At 40.9% G+C, this 23,024-nt stretch overlaps 1 protein-coding gene across 1 annotated transcript in view; it reads left to right on the forward strand.

The window, feature by feature from the left end:
- Positions 1-23,024, forward strand: part of Arid4a (AT-rich interaction domain 4A) — a 68,943-nt gene that overhangs the window by 11,205 nt on the left and 34,714 nt on the right. The window contains exons 6-11 of the mRNA XM_021642633.2: positions 8,757-8,836; positions 8,919-9,013; positions 12,384-12,516; positions 17,504-17,583; positions 18,377-18,453; positions 19,587-19,753. Coding sequence (XP_021498308.1) covers positions 8,757-8,836; positions 8,919-9,013; positions 12,384-12,516; positions 17,504-17,583; positions 18,377-18,453; positions 19,587-19,753 — 632 coding nt within the window. The remainder of the gene's footprint in view (positions 1-8,756; positions 8,837-8,918; positions 9,014-12,383; positions 12,517-17,503; positions 17,584-18,376; positions 18,454-19,586; positions 19,754-23,024) is intronic.

Below are 23,024 nucleotides of genomic sequence, written 5' to 3' on the forward strand. Positions count from 1 at the left end.
ATGAATGTCATGATTTCATTTTTCTTACGATTGCATCACGTTTAGGTATCTGTGTACCACTAAATTTCTCCCTGTAGGGAATATTCAGCAGCGAAGGTGGATGTGTCAAATGTCTGTCTAGTATGTTGGCTCGAGTCCAGGACTGATGCAGCTGGGTCCTTTGGTAGTAGCCTCCACACTGACTGCCCTGTAGCTGGGTTAGTTTGCTCGCTCCTCCTTCATGCCCCCAGAGTCCAAGGTTCGTCTTTCCCTGTGTGCTTGCCAGAATTTGTTTTTGATGACAGCCTTCTGACTGGGGTGAAATGGAATCTCAAAGCAGTTTTAACTTACATTTCCCTGATGGCTAAGGACATTGAATACTTTTCCAAGTATTTCTTGGCAGTTTGTAGTTTTTTTCAGAATATTCTACTCCATTCACTGGCTCATATATTGAGTGGATGATTGGTTTTGTTATTGTTGTTGTCATTCAATTTTTGCAGTTCTTTATATATTCTAGATATTAGTTCCCTGTCTGGCATGTAGTTGCCAAATTTTTTCTTTAATTTCTAGGCTTTCTTCACTGTAGTAATTGTTTCCTTGGCTGTGCAGGAGCTTAATTTTATTTTACGTAGACCAGCCTAATAGTTTTTGGGACTATTGCCTGTTTAATCCTGTCCCTGTGTCTTGAGTGTTTTGTCTCCCTCTTCCTCCAGCAGTTTCCAGCTTTCCAGTGTTAGGAAGGTTGAGAACCACCGCTCTAAATGATGACATTTTGGTTAATGATTGAAAGGACTTTTTAAATTATTTTTTATTTTTATGTGAGTGTATGTGTTTGTGAGTTTATGTGCATCATGTTCAAAGAGTAATGGATCCCCTGGAAACTGGAGTTAAAGGTGACTGAGGCACGCCGTGGCTGCTAGGAACTGAACCCTGGGTCTTCTGCAAGAATAGTGAGTGTTCTCACTTGCTGAGCCATCACTTCCCCCTGGTGCCTTCTGCTTGTTATTCCTGTGTGGGAGTTCAGCCTAAGACAAGCCCTTCAGAAACTCTTCCAGGTCACCATTGGAAATAACTCCACGTTGTATGTTACTGTCCCTGAGTACCGGATATAGAGTTAGAAGCCAGTGCTGTGATGATCCTAGTTCTGTGTTGACCTAGACTAATGTGTTTGTATCTGAGTTTTTAGCAAAAAAAGTTCTGACAGAAAAATGAACTTATAAAATTGAGTTAATGCAGAAAGGAAGAAAGTAATTTTGTATTGTTGTACAAATAGTTTTGTGTTTTAAGCTGAGTATTATTACAGAGACAAGATTAAAAAAAATGCCAGGTGTGATGGGTGGTAGACGCCTTTAATCCCCACATTTGGGGGCCCAGAGGCAGGCAGATCTCTTTAAGTTTGAGGCCAGCTTGGTCAACATAGTGATTTCTAGATCCTCTTTCAAAACAAATTAAAAAATAGCTTGATAAACAAAGTTAGTGTAAACTAACATTTATTATTGCAGAAAAATATAAATTAGTGTAGCCTAAGTCTACAGTATCTATGAAGTCTGTGGTGGTATGCAGTGATATTCCAGCCCTTCACAGTCACTCTTCTCTACCTGACTCAGCTAAGCAACTTTGGCTCTGTTGGCTTCTTTCACAGTAGGCAGCTTATACAGGTCACCATTTAAACCTTAGGTAGATGTGTATTTTGCCTTCATGTATGTATACCACATGTGGCTGATGTATTAGGAGACAGAGAGGGTGTCAGAGCCCCTGGGGTTGGAGTTAAAGATGGCCGTAAGCCCCTGTGGGTACAGGGTCTTAAACCCAGATCCTTTGGAAGAGCAGCCAGCGCTCTTAAACACTAAGCTGCCTCTCCAGCCTCCCGTTGTATCTTCTGAGCTGTGTGTTTGCTGTTCCTGTTCTCTGTTTAAACGTTTAGGTTTACAGATACTTAGTACATTCTTGAGACCTATACTTTCAGTATGCGTGGTGTGTATCCTGAGGGCAGTGACTACACGGTATCACCTAGGTGTGTGGTAAGCTGCACCATCTAGGATTGCCGTGATCTCACAGTGATGCAGTCACCTAACCATGCTTCTCTCAGGATCTACTCCCATTGTTAATTGATGTATGACTACGTATTGATCATTAAGGAAATTAAAACTATCATGAGGTATCATCCCATACCTGTTACAAGAGTAGTTGTCACAAAGACAGAATATACAGGTAAGATGTGGAGCAAATGGAACCATTGCTTACTCTTGGCAAGACTATAAATTAGTAAAACCACTGTGGAAAACAGGATGGAGGTTCCGCATAAAACTAAAATTTGATTTTTTGTTAGACAGGATCTGTGTGTGTGGCCTAGGCTGGCTTGCACAGTCCTTCTGCCTTTGCCTTCTGAGTGCTCGGGATTATAGGCGTGTGCTACCAACGGCACTTGATTACAAAGTAGACCTTCCACGCATTCAGCAATCCCATTTCTGGATTTACATCCAAAGAAATAGGAAATCAGTACATCAGAGACCTTTTTGTATTTCCATGTTCACTGTGGCTTTTTTTGTTTTGTTTTGTTTTGCTTTGTTTTGTTTTTCCTGAGTGGTGGGATGGAATTAACCTAAGACACATCAGGGGCTGACTACATCGAGTGTGGTCTGTGGCCGTGGAATCCTTCTCAATCTTAATAAAACTGGGAATCCTTCCACTTGCAGCTGCACTGATGAACCTGGGGCTGTTGTGCTAACAGGAACACACAGCACAAAAGATCAGACACTACACCATTTTATTTGTATGTAGAATATCAAGTGGTCAGACTCACAGCAAGCCGAAAAAGGGGAGCTGAGGAAGGTGGGGCTGAGGGATTTGGGGATGTATTAGTCAAATGATAAAGATTTCAGTCAGGAGGAGTAAGTTGAATGGCTGTGGTGAGGTTCCTGGAGCTTAGCACTCGAGGCGAGACTAAAGCAGAAGGAGTGAGGAGGGGTGATGAATTAGAGAGGTTGCTGGCCAGTCAGTAACAGTGCACCGAAATAGTCTTTAAATGTTCTCACTACAAAAAACTGTGAGGTAATACAGGTGCCGGCATGTAAGCTTATATGTTTAGTTCAAACATTATGTTGCATACCATACATTTTTGTATTTTGATTTGTCAGCTACGTAAGTAAAAATAAATGTTGTGGGAGTTTTGTTTGTTTTTTGTTTTTTTGAGACAGGGTTTCTGTCTGTTACGGTGGTTGTCCTGGAACTGACTCTACAGACCAGGCTGGCCTCAATCTCCAGAGATCCGCCTGCCTTTGTTTCCCAAATGCTGGGGGTAAAGGTGTGATCCACCACCCTGCAAAGTAAATGAATTTTAAAGGACAGTTGGTCGTACCTAAAAATACGCGTATTTGAAGTTTTTACTTCACTATGTGAAATGTTTTGTTCCATCATAACTGCTGTATACGTATATACCAATAATTGTATTTTTCTGAATTTTGACTTCCTCTTCCTTGTAACAAGCCTAGGAGCAATAGCCTAGTATATGACAGGCTTGCCACCTAGGGTGGTACACGTTTGTTTTATACTTATTCCTCGTATGTACTAACTGTGCTTTTGTCTTTTAATTAAATGGTAGGTCACTACTTAACCTTCTTTTTCCTAAATTTATCTATAAAAAGAAGATGGTGATTTCTACCATGCAGATGCTGTATTGTGGACTAGAATGTAATTGAAGTTTAGTAAGTGATAGTCAGTTATAATACCTCTGGATAGATGGCATCCTTTAGACATTTTATTATCCTATGATATCAGTTTTAGGATAACAGGTAGATAGAGCTTCTAGACTTAGTGGCATATTATACTATATTTCTATTGATCCCTTGAATTTTAGAAGGTTGGGGTTCAGGTGTATATACTTGTTTGTGTCTGAATTATTTTTCTCTACTTAGAATGATAAGTGTTGCCTTGAGTCTTAGCTTTGCTATTTTTCTGCTATTTAAGCTTTTGTATTTATTTCTATGTAATATCAGATTTAATAATTTTGGGCACTGCTAAATATTCAATGAATTATTTATACAAATATTTTTTGCGAGTACCAAGTGTTTCAGAAGTGGTTAAATTTTTGTAGTGTAGCCTGTCCCTGGATATACTGTCCGGTCGAGGCTACTTGGCTTATCTCACTGAGTCTTCTGCCTCAGTTTGCCAAGCTCTGGCTCTCACGTCACCGATAGCTAGAGCCGCTCTGAGGGGTTTGACAATGGAGATGTCAGGATTAGAAAGTCCATTATGTTGTTGTGCTCTCCATGGCTTTCAGAGAAACCTTAACACTCACTAACATGTGTAGAAAGTACTCAGTATATACATTTGTATAGTTTGAATTAAAATATCTTTTAAGACAGGGTCTTATTATGCAGCCCTGGCTGGTCTGGAATTCTCTGTGTAGACCAGACTGGTCTTATACTCACAAAGCTCAGCCTGCCTCTGCCTCGTGAGTGCTGAAATTAGAATCCTAACCTGTTTCTCCTTGCTCACTAGAAGGTTCCTCTGGAAGATGACCAGGTAGCTGTTCGTACCCCAATCCCTTTCAGGAAATTCTCCTTGGGGTTGGAGAGATACCTCAGGGGTTAAAAGCACTGGCAACTCTTCCAGAGGACCAGGGGTTCGAGTCCTAGCACCCAGATGGTAGCTCACAGCTGTTTGTAAGCCTGGACACAGAGAATCTGATGTCCTCCTGACTTCCATGGGCACCAGGCCTAACTGAGGGGCACAGACATTCACATGCCAACAAAACACCTACACACATAAAATAAAGTTTTTAAAAATTAACAATCACAAATCCCTTTGGTTTTTAATAGTTTTTTCAACCCATGGGTATTGAAACAAAATGAGTTTTTCTCAACAAAAGTACAACTTAATTTCAAAGTGATTATTTATCAAACAAGAATTAAGGAGAACACTGTTAAAGTTTCTTCATTGGAGCATTCTAATGATTGATAAAACACTATGGAGAATATTTTTATGTGAATTTGTTAGTGCCAGGTGGTCTTAATTTTTTTAGACTTACTTGTTTATGTGTATGACTGTCTTGTCTACATGTATGTATGTGCACCATGTACATGCCTGGTGCCCACAGTAGTCAGAAGGCACTGTATCCCCTGGACCTGGAGTTGTGAGCCACCATGTACTGCTCTAGAAGCCTTCTTCCACTGCACTCTGTGGGCAGGCTGTGGATTGTAATTTGACACACATATTATGGACAATAATGCACAGATCAGTGATGTAATTGACGCTGTAGAGGGTTTTGTTGTCCTTTCTTCCTTCCTCTCCCTCCTTTCCTTCTCAAGTGCATTATATAGCCTAGCCTGACCTGGAATTCATGATTCCCCTGCCTCCGCCTCCTGAGCACTGTGATCACAGCCCTAGGCCACCATGTTGTTTGCTGTCATTGTGGGTCTGATCATTGCATTTGCAGGCAGCCATTCAGGTCTGTCTCATAAATAGGACACAGCGTGGCTGCTTACCTGAGAAAATGTTAGGAGCTTTTCATTTCCTTAAGATGTCCCTTGCATGCAAAATAATTTCAACTAGATAAATATATTTCTTCTCAGAGGAAGAACTGGTTGGAGCAGCTAAATATTTAACATGTAGGTTGTCTTTTATATACATTTCTTCAGCTTTATTTGTTAAGAGTAAGTGTATGATTTGAAGGCAAAATACTTGCTAGTAACATCCATTTAAAAAAATGCCGCTGGGCATGGTGGTGCACAACTGTAATCCCAGCACTCAGGGAGGCAAGGAAGAGGCAGGTTGATCTCTGTGAGTTCGAGGCCAGCTTGGGCTACAAAGTGAGTTCAGGACAGCCAAAGCTACACAGAGAAACCCTGTCTCAGAAAAAAAAAAAAAAAAAAGTCAGAGGCTAGGCATAGTTGTGCATGCTTTTAATCCCAGCATTTGGGAGGCAGAGACAGGTATTTGGTTTACAGAGCAGGTTCTAGGACAACCAGCACTATGTAGAGAAACTGTCTCAAAGTCCCAAAAGAAGAAGAAGAAAAAAACAGTCAGTATTTTATTTTATTCATTCATTCTTCATTCATTCAAGATTTTTCAGTGCAAGGTTTCTCCATGTAGCCTTGGCTGTGCTTGAACTCACTGTATAGACCAGGCTGGCTCCTAATTCAGACCGTCTGTTTGTGACTCCTAAGTGCTGGGATCAAAGGCATGCTCCACCACACCTGGATAAAAGTCAGAGTTTTAATTGTAAGATGTTATATCAATTTATTCTGTCTACTATGAAAACTGGGATTCTTTTTGTAAAGGATGTGTTTTGAGGGGTGTGTGAATCTGTTAGGAGACTCTCACTATGCAGCCCAGGCTGCCCTGACTCTTCTGGTCATCCTTGTGTCTCAGCATCCTGTTTATGCATCTTGCAAAACAGTTCCAGGACCAGGGTCACAGGCTGGAGCCAGCACACCTTGTGTACCTCCTTAGGAACAGATGAGATGGGCTAGTTCTATGGCTTACTGAGTAAGACCCCCGCTGTGGAGTGTGGGGACCATACTCAGGTTGTCTGGCTTTCTCAGCACCTGCCTTTTACCACCTGGGCTGTTTTTGATGACCCTATATATTTTTTTTTAATTTTGTTTGGAGGTGTTTTTTTCTTTTTTCTTTCTTTCTTTCTTTTTTTTTTTTTTTTTTTTTTTTTTGAGAATGCATCATGTTGCTCAGGCTCCTCCCTCCCTCAGCCTCCCCTTTGCTGGGATGATGTGATGATTAAAGGTAACCATTGTAGCTTACATGGGCTTCCCTGTGAGCATTGTTTATAAAATTATACCTGCTTTTTAATGATGATGCATTTACTATTTGAAGTCAGGATTTTATGTTTGTATTTTATTTTTGCATAATTCTGGGCAATTAAGTGCCATCTGAGAGCATTTACTTTTTTTTGGTATTTTGAGACAGGGTTTCTCTGGGTAGCCTTGGCTGACCTTGACTCGCTTTGTAGACCAGGCTGGCCTTGAACTCACAGAGGTCTGCCTCCCTCTGCCTCCCCGAGTGCTGGGATCACAGGCGTATGCCACTGTGCCCAGCAGAGAACATTTACTTTTTAATATACTCTAATTACTGATATATTTTGAAAACTTAACATTTAAAATCATCAAATAGTATAGTTAGGTTTTTGAAAAATAGGGATAAATTATTAAATATCTTACTTGGATTTCTTGAAATGTATGCATATTTAATGATTGTCTTTTAATGTCATGGATATAGAAACTTTCAAGAAGTTTCTAGGTTTTCATCATGTTATTTTTTAGATGTGGTTGTTAAGTCTTGCTGTGTAGCCTAGACTGGCCTGGAATTAGGTTTTCCCTGCCCAGCCCCCGAGCTACTGCATGCTGACATCCTAGGCCATGTCACCACATCGCAGAGGCCCAGAAGTAAGAGTGCTTGTTGCCAAGCCTGACAACATGAGGTCGGTTTTGCAGACCCGTACATTAAAGGAGAGAACTAACTCAGGCTGTCCCCTGACCTTCACACACATGCTAGGGTGCACATACGCTCACACACAGTGAATAAATAACTGAAGGTTTAAGATCTTCTTGATTTTTTTGCATTGTTTTACATTTGTTGTTTTCTTTTTTTTAAAATAATTTATTTAATTTTATGTGCATTAGTATCAAGGTGTCAGATCCCTAGGAACTGGACTCACAGACAGTTGTGAGTTGCCATGTGGTTGCTGGGAATTGAACCGGGGTCCTTTGAGTGCTCTTAACCACTGAGCCATCTCCCCAGCCCCATTTGTTGTTTTCTAGTAAAAGAAAAAAAAAAAAAACCAACTTGCATTATAAAAATTTTAGAATCGGGCAGCCATTGCTTCTAGTTTAAGAAGTTAGTGAGCAAATAAGTAAAAAATAACAATCTCTCATCATTATCAGAAATCAGACACAGAGCATGAGCAGGTAAGATCTCTCTGGGAGTTCAGGGCTAGCCTACTGTACATAGTGAATTCCAGGACACCAGGGCTCTATAGAGAGACCCCATTTCAAGAAACCTGAAAAATAAAGGAAGAAATCAGACATTTGGAGAAAGTAGAGGTACTTCCTAATTATCTGTGCAGAATACACTTTGGTTTTTAGAAACCAGCTTTTATTCAGTCTAGGATCAAGGAAATTTTATATTTGTGCTTTGACTAGGTCACCGTTGAGTTAAGGAGCTGATTCTGTAGCGTAGACATTGGAAAGCAAGTGGGGATACTTGAGGAGTTCCAGGGGCAGCCATTTAACTGTGTTTGTTTGACATCTATAAAACAAGAACTGTGGTGTATTCATTTGCAAATATCTTAAGAAATAAGGAGTATTAAGCTCTGTCTTGGGGTTTTATTGGTGTGAGGAGACACCATGACCATGGCAACTCTTATAAAGGCGAACATTTCATTGGGGCTGGCTTACAGTTTCAGAGGTATAATCCATTATCATCACTGCAGGAAGCTGTGCAGACATGGTGCTGGAGGAGCCAAGAGTTCTACATCTTGAACCTACAGTAGCCAGGATCAAGTACCACACTGTGCATAGCATGAGCACTTAAGACCGCAAAGCCCCACCTCCAGAGTGACACACTTAACTCTAGCAAGGCCACAGCAACCAATAGTGCCACTCCCTGTGGGCCAGGCATTCAAGCATGAGTCTTTGAGAATCTGTGGGAGCCAACCTGTTCAGACTACCACAGCTCTGAGACAGCAGTGATAGCATTGTTTACATTTGATAAGCTTTTGAATTGATGTGCACAAATTCTTAGATATCTTTTGCTTCCTGCAGTGTTTGATGATGGCGATGAGAAAACTCTGAGGCGGACCTCACTTTGCCTGAAAGGGGAGAGACATTTTGCCGAGAGTGAGGTATGGTTGCAGGGGGTGATTTGAACTGCGGTGACTGAGGGGGAAGTGATATGTGAAATGAATTCTGTTGTCTCTTCTGCAGACCCTTGACCAGCTTCCCTTAACAAACCCAGAACACTTTGGAACGCCAGTCATTGCAAAGAAGACAAACAGAGGGAGGAGGTCTTCACTTCCTATGTGAGTTCTTGATTTTGGTTAATATAGTGCAGGTGTCAAGGCCTGCCACCATTGACTTTCCCAGAATGTCTGTTGGCTCACGTTTCCATGGCATGTTCTAAGGTGGGCATTCTGCCCTCAGCACACTTTGTTCTTCATTCCTCCATTTACTTTTCCCCACGCATTATCAAAATCCCACTTGCCAAGAGACTATTTCAATTTGCTTTGATAGAATCTTTAGTTGGCGTGATTTTCTGTTACTAAGTAATTACTTGTAGTTTTTAATATTTTTATTTAAAAACAACTTTTTGTTGTTGCTATTTTGTTTTTTTCTGAGACAGGGTTTCTCTGTGTAACCCTGGCGGAACTTGCTCTGTAGACCAGGCTGCCCTCAAACCCAGAGACCCGCCTGCCTCTGCCTCCTGGGTGCTGGGATTAAATGTGTGCCACCACCACCTGGCTTAAAAATAATATTAAACTTAAAAATAATAATACAAAGTTTCCTGGTTTTTTTTTTTTGTTTTTTTTTTTTGTCTAGATTAAACAGTTTTCAGTATTTCTGGCCTACTTCCCTTATTTTTGCATTTTTTTATATATGCATGTTATAATTAGCTTCTAGTTTAATTTTAATTTTACTGAGCCATGTGAAAGGAAGCAGAGAGCATCATAATCCTTTGCCCTTATGTAAAATACTGATATCATAATCTGAAAATTTACTTTAATATATGTAAAGTATGCAGCCACAGTCAAATTATGATTTTTTTGCCTCATGTTCTAAGGGTCAGGCCTGCTGTTCCTGACACATACTGTTCAGCCTGTGGAATCCTGCTACCTCACACTGTCAGCATTTCAAGGTCCACCCGTTGTCCTAGGTGTCTTCAGAGCATCTTTTCAGGACCCAAACCAAGGTCATGTTCATGTGCTGCATTTCCTTGATGTGCCTCATGAGTTCCCGTTAATCTGGAAACAGTTCTTTAGATTTTTAGCTCTTCATGAGACTGCCAAGAGTGTAGGCAAATGCAGATTTTTCAGGTGTTTTGTTTCTGTTTTTGGTTTTTGAGACAGGGTTTCTCTTTGTAGCGTTGGCTGTCCAGGCTGTCTTCATAGTCATAGAGATTCGCCTGCCTCTGCCTTCCTGGGTGTTGGGATTAAAGGCCTGTGCCAGCATGCTCGTCCTCGGGTGTTTTTCTCATTTGTAGATTACATTTTTGATAGTAAATGATGTGTGTCCTTTTTCGTACAAGTATATCATTAGGTGCATACCATCAGCTTGTGCCGTCGTTGATAAAATTACCTTTGATTAACTAGTTCATGATGTGCCTGCCCAGTTCCTCTTAGTTGCCTTTTCTCCCTGGCTAAGTGGAGAATCTGTGTGGAGCTTCTTTGCTACTAGATATGTCCATGTCAAGTTATCATTCTTTCTTTCCTTTTTTTTAATCAGTCACAGAGACCCCTTTTGTAATGATAGAAACATGATGATTTTGTAATTTTTTATTCCTGATTCAGTTTTAGTTATTTAGTTCTCGTAGCTATAATAAAATCTTCCAGGTCCAGCAAGGTGGCTTAGAGGCACTTGCTGCCATGCCTGATGGAGGAAGAGAACCAAGTAATGCAAGTTGTCTTTTGACCTCCATGTATGTACTATGTGTGACACATGTACATGCAGACACATGCACGCACACATGCACACACACACAGAATGGCTAAATGTAAAAATAAAAACTTTTAAATAAAATCTTATCATTTTTTTATTCATAGATTGTAATTGTTCTTAACAGGCCATAATTCACTGTTTTATTTTGATGCTCACGTTACCTAGATGTAGCCAGTGGGCACCTCTGCAGGCTGCTTTCGTGTCTTTTTTATACATTTTGCCATCTCTTGAGCACATGGCCACTTTCTGGCACTGCACAGTGTCAGGAGTTTATGATCTTCTTTTCCAGCATCAGACCATGATATTGCCATTTCTCCAGAGATCTTTGTTCCTTTCACTGGGATGTAAATGTTTAGAAACCAAGACCCAGATGCTGCTTGTCTGTGTCACTGCTAGAAGAGCTTACAGCAAAGGACTGTCTCTGTGAAAAGGCCACATACATGTCCAGCACATAGGTTGCAAACTGAAAAGAAAAGACCCTGGAAGTCCCTTAACGGAAGTCTCAGTTCAGCCACTTTGTAGCTGTGTCACTTCATTACACATTTATGTTATCTAATTCTATTACACACACGTACAGTACAAGATCTTCTCCTAGTGTATGGCGGAGGTCAGCGGGATGGATGATATCTTGCTAGTTTGGCTTAGATAGTGTCCAATGTGTTTTTCAGCGTGTAGCAAGTGCTCAGCATATGATATTTATTTAATAAGCCATTAATGCTGTGTGGTGTTTTTATTCATTGCATAATATTGTAGTCTTTAGTAATTATAATTTTTAGTAAGTTGAGTGAGCTGGTATTTCAGCACAGGACATTTAAATAAGCAAGTAGAAGTGTTAGAAATAAACATAAAGGGGCTGGAGAGATGGCTCAGAGGTTAATTGCACTGCTTGCTCTTCCCGAGGTCCTGAGTTTAATTCTCAGCAACCACATGGTGGCTCACAACCATCTGTAATGAGATCTGGTGTTCTCTTCAGGCCTGCAGGCATACATGTAGGCAGAACATTGTATCCATAATAAATAAGAATTTTTTTTTTTAAGATAAAATTAGTCACGCAGAAGGTAAAGAAAGTCGTGTGGTGATTCCTAGGCAGCAGGTCTGTGAGAGAAGAAATAAAAATGCAGGAAGATCAGGGAACAAATGCCTCCAGATCATTCAGTAGTTAACAGCACTGTATACCCTAGTGAATTAAAGATGTCAGTATATTCAGGATGCTTCAGGAGCACTGATAATGATTCAGAATCACTATGATTTTAAATGAAAATACACACTCATTTTTGTTTATAAAGTATAGACTTAATAATTAACACCTGTTGTAGACACTTAAAAGTAAACAGTTATCCCAGCTAAATTATCTGAATAAACCCCTCATGTGTCTTTTCTGGGCTATTTTCATAGCCCACTGGAAAATTAAGCTTACATTATTATTTGGCCTCTGGCATTAAAAACAGAAAGGTGTCCTGTTTTGAAATTTTCCTTTGGTGATACAATTAGGCTTCTGCTTCTCTGTCCTGGCCTGGGAACGGAGTCCAGGTATTCACTGACAGAGTGAAGGGAACGCAGGAGTTACTTACCTTCGTGGCTTGACTAGTCGCGTGAGGCAGGAGAGTTTCTGTCTCCTCAGCCTGGTGAGAATGGAGCGCTAGCCACAGAGCCACGAACATGTAGACGGCGAAGCACTCTGAGTGTTCCCAGCTGTGGGCTGTGGTCGGCTAATGACCAGGTTCTTCTGACTCTTAGTACTGAAGACGAGAAGGAAGAAGAAAGCAGCGAGGAGGAGGACGAGGACAAGCGGCGTCTGAACGACGACCTGTTGGGGAAAGTTGTGAGCATGCCGTCCACGGCGGAGAGCTGCGAATGCTGCCCTGCTCTGGTGAGTGTCACTGCAGAGCGCCTCGGCTGATTGTGGAGAATGGATTTTAAAAACGTATTTCAAATGTAATGATTGTATTGTATGTTTAAAACTTAAGACACTGTCAGGGCCACGGAGACTTGTCATCATCTTCAATTTCCATTCTTTGTTATGACTTACTGGGATGTTTCAGGTTTTTCCCCGAAAATGTGCTCTTCATTCTGTCATAACTACCATTTTACATTTTCAGTTCCTGTATGTTGATTCCTTAATTCTTTTGGCTGTTATTTGTCTCACTCTGTATCCAGGCTGCCAAGGAACTTATTTGTGTAGCTCAGGCTGGCCTCAGATTCATAGCAATCCTCCTGCTTCAGGTTCTTCAGTTGTAGGATTTTGATGTGAACCACCGTGTCTGGCTCCTTACTCTGTCTCTACTACATTCAGATTAATTGCCTAGAACTAAGTTTTTAGGAGAGATCATTTCACAGTAATTGACTGTCTCACAGTACTCCCATTCTCAACACTGGTGTCACAAGTGCTGCAGCCTGGCTATAGTTCTGTCTTCTCCAGGGTCCAAAACAGGAAGTTGCCTCGCCCCAGGAGGTGGAGACAAACGTGGTGTAACATAGAACTTGTGTGAGAAATAGAACAGGGCACTGGGGGGGTGGGGGTGGGAGGCACGCTGGTAAGGGCTCTCGAAAGCCCAGGGCCCAGAGCCAGCCCTGAGACACACAGACTCGAAAGCTTGCTGTCCAGCCAGCACAGCCAAAAGGCAAAAAAGCATCAGTTAGGTGGGGACCCTGCCCCAGGGCCTCGCAGTGCCTGGAGCCTGCTACAAGACACCTGCCGCCTGGTTGAGCCTCCCCACATGCATGGGCACGTGCAGCACACATCCCTGTGCATCCGCACATCCATGTGCATCCACATCGCACAGGAAACCTTAACCTTTCAGTCAGTTAACCCTCGTTTTAGCGTGCTCAGTTCATTTCACGTTCTTGCAACGAATGCCTGCGACTCCTTCACCGTGAACTCCCTTCAGCTTTCTTATTTTTGAGACCAGGTTTCCCGTAGTCCAGGCTGGTTCATGTGCATGCATGGGCATACAGCCTAGGATGATTGAACTTCCGGTCCTCCTGCCTTCACCTCACAGATGCTAGGAACACAGATCTGTGCTGCTGCACCCAGTTCTGTGCAGCATGGGAGGTCACAGCCAGGGCGTCCTGCATGCTAGGCAGGCAGTCCTCCACTGAGCTACCTTCCTCACTCCCTAAGTTACACAGTCCTGCAGACCTGCGCACCTTTACCCTCTCAGGTAATGACCATCAGCTGAGGACAGCCGTGAGTTTAGTTTGCCCGTGTTTTAAGCTCCTTAGAAAGTGGTCGAGGATGGCGCTTCCAGTATTTCACCCTCAAGAACGTGCACGCTGCACATGTGATACACTGCGTCGCACATTATATAGTAAGGTTTTCAAGCCCACTGTAGTTGGGCACACCTTTAATCCTGAACTCAGGCGGCAGAGGCAAGTAGGTTTCTCACTGAGACCAGCCTGGCCTACAGAGCTGGCAGGACAGCCAGGGCTACACAGAGAAACCCTGTCTTGAAAAAAAGAAAGAGGTGGGGGGAGAGAGAGAGAGAGAGAGAGAGAAAGAGAGAGAAAGAAAGTAAGTTATAGTAGCTTTTAGTACCAGAACATAAACTAGAATAAGAAGGGAATAGAAAGGAAAGATGCGCTTTAGATTGTTAAAGTTTCAGAAATGGCAGTCTTCGTATACACAGGAGTGAGAACAGATAGATGAGCAGTAGAGGCTGTTTGGGAGGAAAGACTGCTTAGTGGTATTGATCTTACGGAATCCTCTTTGGCTGACATTAGATGGGAGGGGCCATAGGCTGCAGCTGCAAATATAATTGACTCCTGAGGCAGAAGGGTTTTCAAAAGATCATCTAAAAATCAGGAAATAATTCCGCAGCTAGTTCTGAGAAAGAGTGACATTTGTGCTGCATGTTGGGGAATGTTCCTGAGACAGTTTGTTTGCTCCCTTGTTAGGCTGGAAATGACAAGAATCAATATGGAGGCCATTAGAGCGGCTCAGCGTGGTGTCCTGAGGCTTAGGCTTCTGTTTACTCCTCCTTTAGGCCTTTGCTGCCACACCTATTCTGGCCAGCTGGGCCCAGCTCCTTCAGCTGTCCTGTGCCTCGTGCACACTACATCACAGTGTGTTCTTTTGTGTTCCTTAGCTTTGCCCGTCTGTTACAGTGTTCATTCTTGAGGGTAAGCACGACCGTATCCCTAACCTGGCAGCTGCTAGGTCCCAGCCCCCACCGAACAAGTATTTGTATCTGGTGTTAACGTGTGGCCCTGCCTGTGACCCTAACACTTGAGGGAGTGTTGAGAGCGCAGGGTCACCCTCCTTACACGGCAGGGTCTGAGCAGACCGCTCTACACGAGACCTTGTGCCAGAATTGAAACAGGTTTTTGTTTTGTTTTGTTTTGTTTTTTTTAAATAAGAACATTTAAAAATCTAGCCCAGCGTGGTGGGGTGCACCTTTAATCTGGGCACGCTGGAGGCAGAGTCAGGTGCATCTATGAGGTCTCTAGAGTGAGACCTTGGCTCAAAAATAGGGAAATAAAAAACACCAGAAAACATATTTAAAATTTAATTAAGAATATTTAAAAATCTGGCTCTATAGTTTTGAATATGGTACTCATAAACTATATGTTGTTACTTATGTTAATTACAAAAAATAGAATTGGGAGCCGGGGCGTAGTTCTGAGTTAGAACTTTGGCCTACAGTGTCCAAGGCTCTGGGTTTGCTAAGTATTAAGAGGGTCAAGAATAAGAATGTCTCGGCAGCTTCAGGAGCGTGCTACCTACTCACCTTCAGTTCTTTTAGATACATAGCACTAATACAATATTCAGAAATTATTTACTAATCACACTCTTAAGGCGTTTTTACTTTCAAGGCTAGACTAAAAAATTCTTCAGTTGTTCTATGATGAGTTGAAAATTGTTCATGCCCTGTTAAAAAAGATCTTATGTGGTTTTTAATAGCCAGATTTTAAAATACGCATACTAAGGTGTATTTTTAAAAACGAAGGGCCAGAGTAATGTGTCAGTGATATAAGGGTATGTGCTGCTCTTGCAGAGGAGCAGCCTGCAGAACGCCCACTCTAGGGGCTTCCCACCACCCCAAGGGGTCTGATGCCCCATCCCTCTGTGAGTGCATGCATGTGTACACACAATTGAAAAATAATGCAGAACAAATCAGTGGCATGTGCCCTTGATCGCAGCCCTCAGGAGGTGGAAGGAGTCAGATCACACAATTAGAGGGCCAGCCTGGTCTACAGAACAATTTCCAGGCTAGCCAAAGCTGCAGTGCGACCCTGTTTCAAAACAAACAAATAAAACCCCTCATCACCAATTAAGAAAAAGCTATATGGGGCTGGAGAGATGGCTCAGTGGTTAAGAGCACTGTCTGTTCTTCCAAAGGCCCCGGGTTCAATTCCCAGCACCCACATGGCAGCTCACAACTGTTTGTAACTCCAATTTTAAGGGATTTGAAATCCTCACACCAATGTACATAAAAAAAAAATGCTAGTGTTCTCACCACAAAGTTTAAAAAAAAAAAGCTGTAATGTGCCAAGTTTCCATCTCGGGTCCTACATTGGCACCTGGGCTGTCTCTTTCACCTCTTGGGAAAGAGGGAATCATCGTTGGCCAGCCTGGGCTATAGGAGTTCCTATCTTAAGATAAAGTACGGACCATATATCCATAAATGTTACTGCTTGAGATACAAAATAAAGTCTTAGGCCAACAAGATAGTTCCACACTAAAGGTGCTGGTGCCAAGCCTGGGGCTGAAGTTTGATCCCCAGGACCCACGTGGGGGAGGGAGAAAATGATGACAAGGTGGCCATCTGTCCCTCACAGGATGCTGTGAGACATGCTGTGCCCTCCCACACAAACAATTAAGTGCACTAGAAAGTTGTATCTAGGTTAGAATAAGCCCTAAGTTTTAAAGCAATAGTATTTTAATTTATATTTCATTATTTACTTCATATTACCTAATGACTATGTTAACTATCTAGAAAGCCAATATGATAAAAATTATGAAGTTTTTTTGTAATTTGTTAGTAATGAGACCTATTAGCAATTAAGCCATTTTTTTGTAAAATACAATCTATTAGAGACATTAGTAGATTGAGAAATTTCCTTATCTATCTATCTATTTATTTATTTATTCATTCATTCATTCATTCATTCATTTATTTATTTATTTATTTATTTATTTATGTTTTTTCAGGACTGGGTTTCTCTGTGTAACAGAGCCCTGGCTGTCCTGGACTCACTTTGTAGACCAGGCTGGCCTCAAACTCACAGAGATCCACCTGCCTCTGCCTCCCGAGTGCCAGGACTTGCGCCACCACACCTGACTTTTTAAATTTTTTCATTTTTCATTTGGTTTTACTTTCTCTCTTTGTGTATGGGGTGTTTTGCCTGCATGTATGTCTGTGTACCAGTACGGAGGCCAAAAGAGGGTGTCAGGTTCTCCGGAACTAAGTTACAGACAACTGTGAGCCATCCTGTGGGTGCCAGGAACAGAGCCTGGGTCATTTGGGTCTTCTCAGCTGCTGAGCTATCTCTCCAGTCCCCCAGCCCCCAAGTTAGTTCTGAAATGACACTCTCAGGCCTGGCCAGATGGCTCAGGAGGTAATGATGCTTGACATTAACTCTCACAGCCTGAGCTGGTAAAAGGAGAGAACCAAGTCTTCCAAGTTGCAGTTTGAGCTCTTCATGGGCACCAGAGCAAGCCTGAACTCTCCCTACGCCACACACAACAAAATGAATAGACATAATAGAAGGCAAACGCTCTTGTCTAGGGGCTTAACTCAGAGTGCTTCCCTATCATATCAAAGACCTTGAGTTTGGTTACTTAGAACTGGGGGTGGGGCACGGGGGAAATAGTGAATAAATAAGAGGAGTTAGTTGATTCTGAATTTATATTCCAGGTCATCTCTCCCAGCTGCAATGATGACGTCACAGTGAAAAAGGATCAGTGTTTAGTTCGCTCATTTATTGATTCTAAATTGTGAGTAACAATTCCTGGGGATGGGACACAGTGATTGGCCGCCCGCCTTGGAGGCAGCCCCTCAGGGTGGAAGCGAGAACTTGTTACACACTGTGGTCTACGTTCTTACGTAGGGTACTTGTAGCTGACACATTTTATATAAAAATTCAACAGTAAGGGAGAACAGGATTAAAGACACACTTATTGGTAAATAAAATATGTATAGTTCTTTTAATTGGATAATTCTGTATTTTTATCATGTGCTGTTTCTTATGTATTATGAAACTTTAATAGACTTAGTAGAATAATTACTTCTACTTTTTATTTTTAAAAAAACAGACTTTTAAAAACTTTCTTTCAATTTTGTTTTTCTACAAAGAAAACAGTAAAATTATATGTTTATTAAGTTATTCTCTGTGAAAATATACCATAATATATATGACAGTCAAGAAAATTTGTTATTTTAACAAATTAACAAAAATTAGGAAATACTGAATAAAATAGTTGTTATATGTAAATACTGAAATGACTATATTGTAGAAACGATTGTCTATAGGAAGGTTGTATATTTGGAAATATTGTGAATTTGATACTTTCAGTTAAGAGTACATTGAGTACATGAATTAAAATATACTGGCTTTGCCTGCATTGCCTCTAAGGCTTTACTAAGCATCAGAGTATTCATAGCCTTTGACTTTTAAAACACTGTTTGACAAAATAATTTTTACTTTTGAGGTCTTACGTAGACTTAACGTGGACTGCTTATAAATTTTCATTTAATAAGTAGTTCTTTCTATTTTGTTCTCTTTCACAGTTACTCTATAGCAAGAAAGGACATTAAGGAGCTAGACATCCTCAGTCTGCCAGAATCTGAGCTCTGCGCGAAGCCAGGTAAAGGAAAGCTAGGCCAGCATATTCTTTCATGGTGTGACTGTATATGGAAAATAAAGATACTGCCTCTTCTGTGACCATGTTAGCTGTGTGGCATCCTGTGTCCAGCCTGTGGTCCATGGGCTGTGGCCCAGTGCAAAGGCATTAATTTAGAATGTGTGGTTTTTGCTTTGCCTTACTTTTGTTGCTCACCTGCATGGTTTGAGTACAAACCTCACAAATACACCTGAATGACTGCTCCTATTTAATGGCTCAAAAAAAATGTTTAGTCTATGAATTTTATGAATTTTTATTTTTCCAGTCAGGGTTTCTCTGTGTAGCCTTGGCTGTCCTGAACTTGATTTGTAGACCAGGCTGGCCTCCAAACTCACAGAGATCCGCCTGCCTCTGCCTCCCTGAGTGCTGGGATTACAGGTGTGTGCCACGGCACCTGGCAATTTTATTAATATTTCTTCTCTTTGAGGGGTGTGAAAGGGTTGTCTTTCTACAGAGCCCTGGTTATTCTGGAACTCACTATGTAGATCAGTGGCCTTGAACTCACAGAGATCTGCCTGCCTCTACCTCCGAGTGCTGGGATTAAAGTCGTGTGCTACCACACCTGGATGACCCTTAATATTTCTAGAAGTAGGGCTGGAGAGACAGCTCAGTGGTTACGAGCACTTATTCCTCTTGCAGAGGACCCAGATTTGGTTCCTAGCACCCACATGGCAGTTCACAACTATCTGCAATCAGTTCTAGGGGATTTAATGGCACTGATGGAGTCAAGTGTGCACATAAATATATGTACCCATACACATAAAATAAAAATGAATCTTTTTTCCTAAAAGGCCATTTATAATCTCTGCCAGGCTTGCTGTCACTTCGGAGGTAGGAGCATGAGGATCCCCAGTTCCAGCTTGATTGGGCCACATAGTGACGTATCTGTCTCACAGCAGTAAACAGACCTAAATTCCAGCAGGATTTGTGATCAGGTCTACATGATCTTTTAACTCATGATCCACTCTGACTTCCTGTATCGTTTTGTGAGTGATAGCTGGATTTGGGCCGAGCCTCCTGGCTCTGAGTGACATGCATCTCCCTGGACGCCATGCTGTTCATTTGTAGCAGCCGCTGAAGTTCCTGTTTCATTTCAGGGCTGCGCAGAGCAAGCGTCTTCCTAAAAGCTAGAATCGTTCCTGATAATTGGAAAATGGATATAAGTGAAATCCTTGAGTCATCCAGCAGTGATGATGAGGAGTGCCCAGCTGAGGAAAATGAAGAGGAGAAGGAAAAGGAGGCCAAAAAGGAGGAAGAAGAGCTGGTAGGTTCAATTTCATGCTTGCAACCTGGAAACTTTTTCTTTTTTCCTTTTCTTTCTTTCTTTTTGCTTCCTTCTGGAAATACCTCCATGTATTTCCTCTCTGTGTAGATTCTCTATTGTTTGTTCTTTTCTGAAGCATATCTTACCTTAATTTGGTTGAAAGTTGTGGCTAATTGGTTCATAGTGTAATGTACAAATCAGAATCAAATTTCAGTGTGAAGTTACCAAAAAGTACTTTTCAGAGATCATCAACAAGATTTGGGGGGGGGGGGTGTAGGAATCTTTAGGTATTTTTATGTATTGACTAACTGTCAGTGGGTGAAGTAATTGTTGTCATCCTGCTTTCAGGATGCAGTGAGAGTCAGAAAGTTACTGTCCTCGCTGACATACCTAAAATGTGGAACGGAGCGATTTGAACCCAGGTCTTGGTTCTCGTTACTTGGAAACATTTTAGGGGGTTAATATCTTAATTACACCTAAAGAAAAACTTTTCCTAGCAGCTTGACAAATAATGGAAAAAAATTTAGATTGTGTGTTTAGCATGAGTGGTTTTCTTCATAATAGTGTCATGTTCACAATATGATCACAGAAATCAGAAGTGGAGTTGCCGTGGTGGTGTGTGTGTTTATTCACTGGTGTTTTGTTAATTTTCTAGTATAATTTTGGTTGTTGAGAGGCAAAACAAAGAGCATGAGTTTATAGAAAAAGAACATCCATTTGAGCATGAAAAAAAATTGCCCTGAAAATGTCGGGTGCTTTTGTCTGTTTCATATGCACACATGAGCTTTTGGAATACCACGGCTAGATTTGTATGTGAGGAAGAATGTATGCTAGTTCTTCCCTTTGACTTCCCCTGCAGCATTTGGCTTTTTACACTCTGAAATCAGAATGGCGGTTCATACTTACAGGCTGCCTACAGAGTTGCCATAGTAACGTGCTGTTGGTTTTAAGTGAGCATGCTCAGAAAGACAGGAAGGTTTAGCAGAGGCTTGGCAGGTTGCCAGTGGAGGTTTGCCAGCTGCTTTGAAATGGGCTGTCTTTCTCTTCCTTTCATATAATGTCTGATTTTATGTGGAAGAGAATGTAAGTAGTGCTGTGTAGCCCTGCGGATGCTGTGACCTAAGAGGGACAGCAGAGACTTGCCAGTCACACTGACATGTCCAGACCCTGCACTGGCTGAGTAGAAGGGGAAGCTAATCATTTTGCATTTGGAAGGACATGCAGCACATAGGTAAGACTTTTTTTTTTTTTTTAAATATTTAGTTATTGTTTTGATTTCCAAAAATGGGATTAAATAAAAAAATTTAGATGTTGATTATATGGCTGATATGTCAGAGCTCATAACCAAGCGTAATTGTTTTTTGTAAAAAAGACAGTAGGAATCTATTTTTAGAAGATTAGAGGGTAAAGGGTATTTTTCTCAAACATAAGATAGCTTTTAGAATGACTATGATGAGACAGTTTGGCAAAATTCAGGATTTAAAATTTGAATATGAGATGTGATATCTGTATTTTATCAGTATTTAGTTTTAGGTTGTATGCTTCAGGGTAAATAGGCCACATTTTCAGGGTGTGAACTGTTAGCAGTCTGTGGTTTAGCTTTTGGATTTTTATTTAACGTTAATTATGATCTTATATTGCCAAATGCTGAACAAGGATTAGTCTCTTTATTTCTGCTAATACTTTTAATTGGTGTCCCTTCCAGAATGCATTTTCCTACCCTTCAAAAAAATACCCTGAAATTTTAAACAAAGAGGCTAGAAAGAGCTTTGAAAGAAGTTGCAGAGGATACCTCTAAAACAGTAAATAGTGCTCATGTTACAATGATTAATTCCATAATATTGTAATGTTTCATTCAAGCTGTTAATGATAAATGCTGTAAAAATGCATAGAGCAGAGGCTATTATTTACAGATAATAATAAAGAAAAACTAAAAGGTAAGGACACTGAGAAAAATAGTATCTTCTTGCAATGTGTTACTTATGAACTTGCTAAAATTTAATAAGCATGGTTGCTTTATTCCTGCTGAAAATTAACAGCAAAAATCACAAAATGTAGGCATGATTTATACAGTTTATCTTAAATTATTTTTCAGATATCATTTTCACAGCATTTGCTCTGTTGACACATAGTTAGAGTTCTCTGGCCACCTTAGTGGGTTTTCTTGAGTGAGGTTTTGGTTGTTTCAGAGGGAAAATCAGCTGCATTTCTTGCTCTTGGATTTGAGCTTTAGTTGCTGAATCATTCTAACTTGTCTTGAAGAATCATTTCTAAAACATTTAACATGCTGATCAACCAAGAAATGCTTTTGACTATCCACAGCAAAAGGAGAAACATGAGTGTGGTATACATTTAATAATCTGATAAGCCAGGGCCTACCTGGCTTAGTCATTATGGGCCTTTCCCACACCAGCAAGGCTGAGCTGTTGTTAATACATTACAGCTCAGAACTCTGCCTCAGATGGAGTGGTGCTGTCCTTACGAAGCCTGAATGTTGCTTTATGAGGGTCTAAAGCTCCTTTGTACCGTTCTGTAAGCCCTTAAACAGGGCTGTATATTGTCACCCAATGGGGGCCGGCAGGCATATGCAGCAGAATCATACAAGTGTTAACTGTTTCTGCAGCGCGAGTGAGCAGTAGCCTCTGTTTATACATCGGGTTTGGGGCATTTAAACAGAAGTGGGAGCAGTAAGATTTGAGGTTCTATAGCTTTATCATGGAGCAGTAGCTTTTTTATTTAATATTTCATTACCAACTCAGATGATGCTTCAGGATTTGCGTGTAAGCAGTATGTCTCATACTGTGCTTGGAAGAGACTTGAGCATCTGACAAAGTGCTTCTTGTCTGTATTGTTAATTGCAACCCGTAGATAATTATGCTGAAAAACACCTAGAGATTATTTCTGTGGATGGTATTTAAATGTTTGGTAAATTTTATATTAGAAGAGACATTACTAAATTTTTTTGAGCTTGGAAATTAATTAGAAAGTCCAGGTGAATATAAATAATGATAGAAATTATTCATTTCTCTTGACTTAGGTTTATATTGGATAAATACAGGGGAGTTTTCTAAGGGTAAGATATTAGAATATTAATTATCCAAAGGAATTTAACTAGATTTAGCTTAAATCTTCAAGCTTTATCAGTAGCCTTTGTGTATAAGATTTCATGTTTAGCAACGAAAATTAAAATTAGTGAATTTTTTTTATAAGAACTTCACTCTTTAGTCTAGTGTATTGATACACTCATTTCTCCAATTTTGAGAATTTTCTA

This window comes from Meriones unguiculatus, chromosome 7, assembly GCF_030254825.1.
Source record: "Meriones unguiculatus strain TT.TT164.6M chromosome 7, Bangor_MerUng_6.1, whole genome shotgun sequence".
NCBI classification, from domain to species: Eukaryota; Metazoa; Chordata; class Mammalia; order Rodentia; family Muridae; genus Meriones; species Meriones unguiculatus.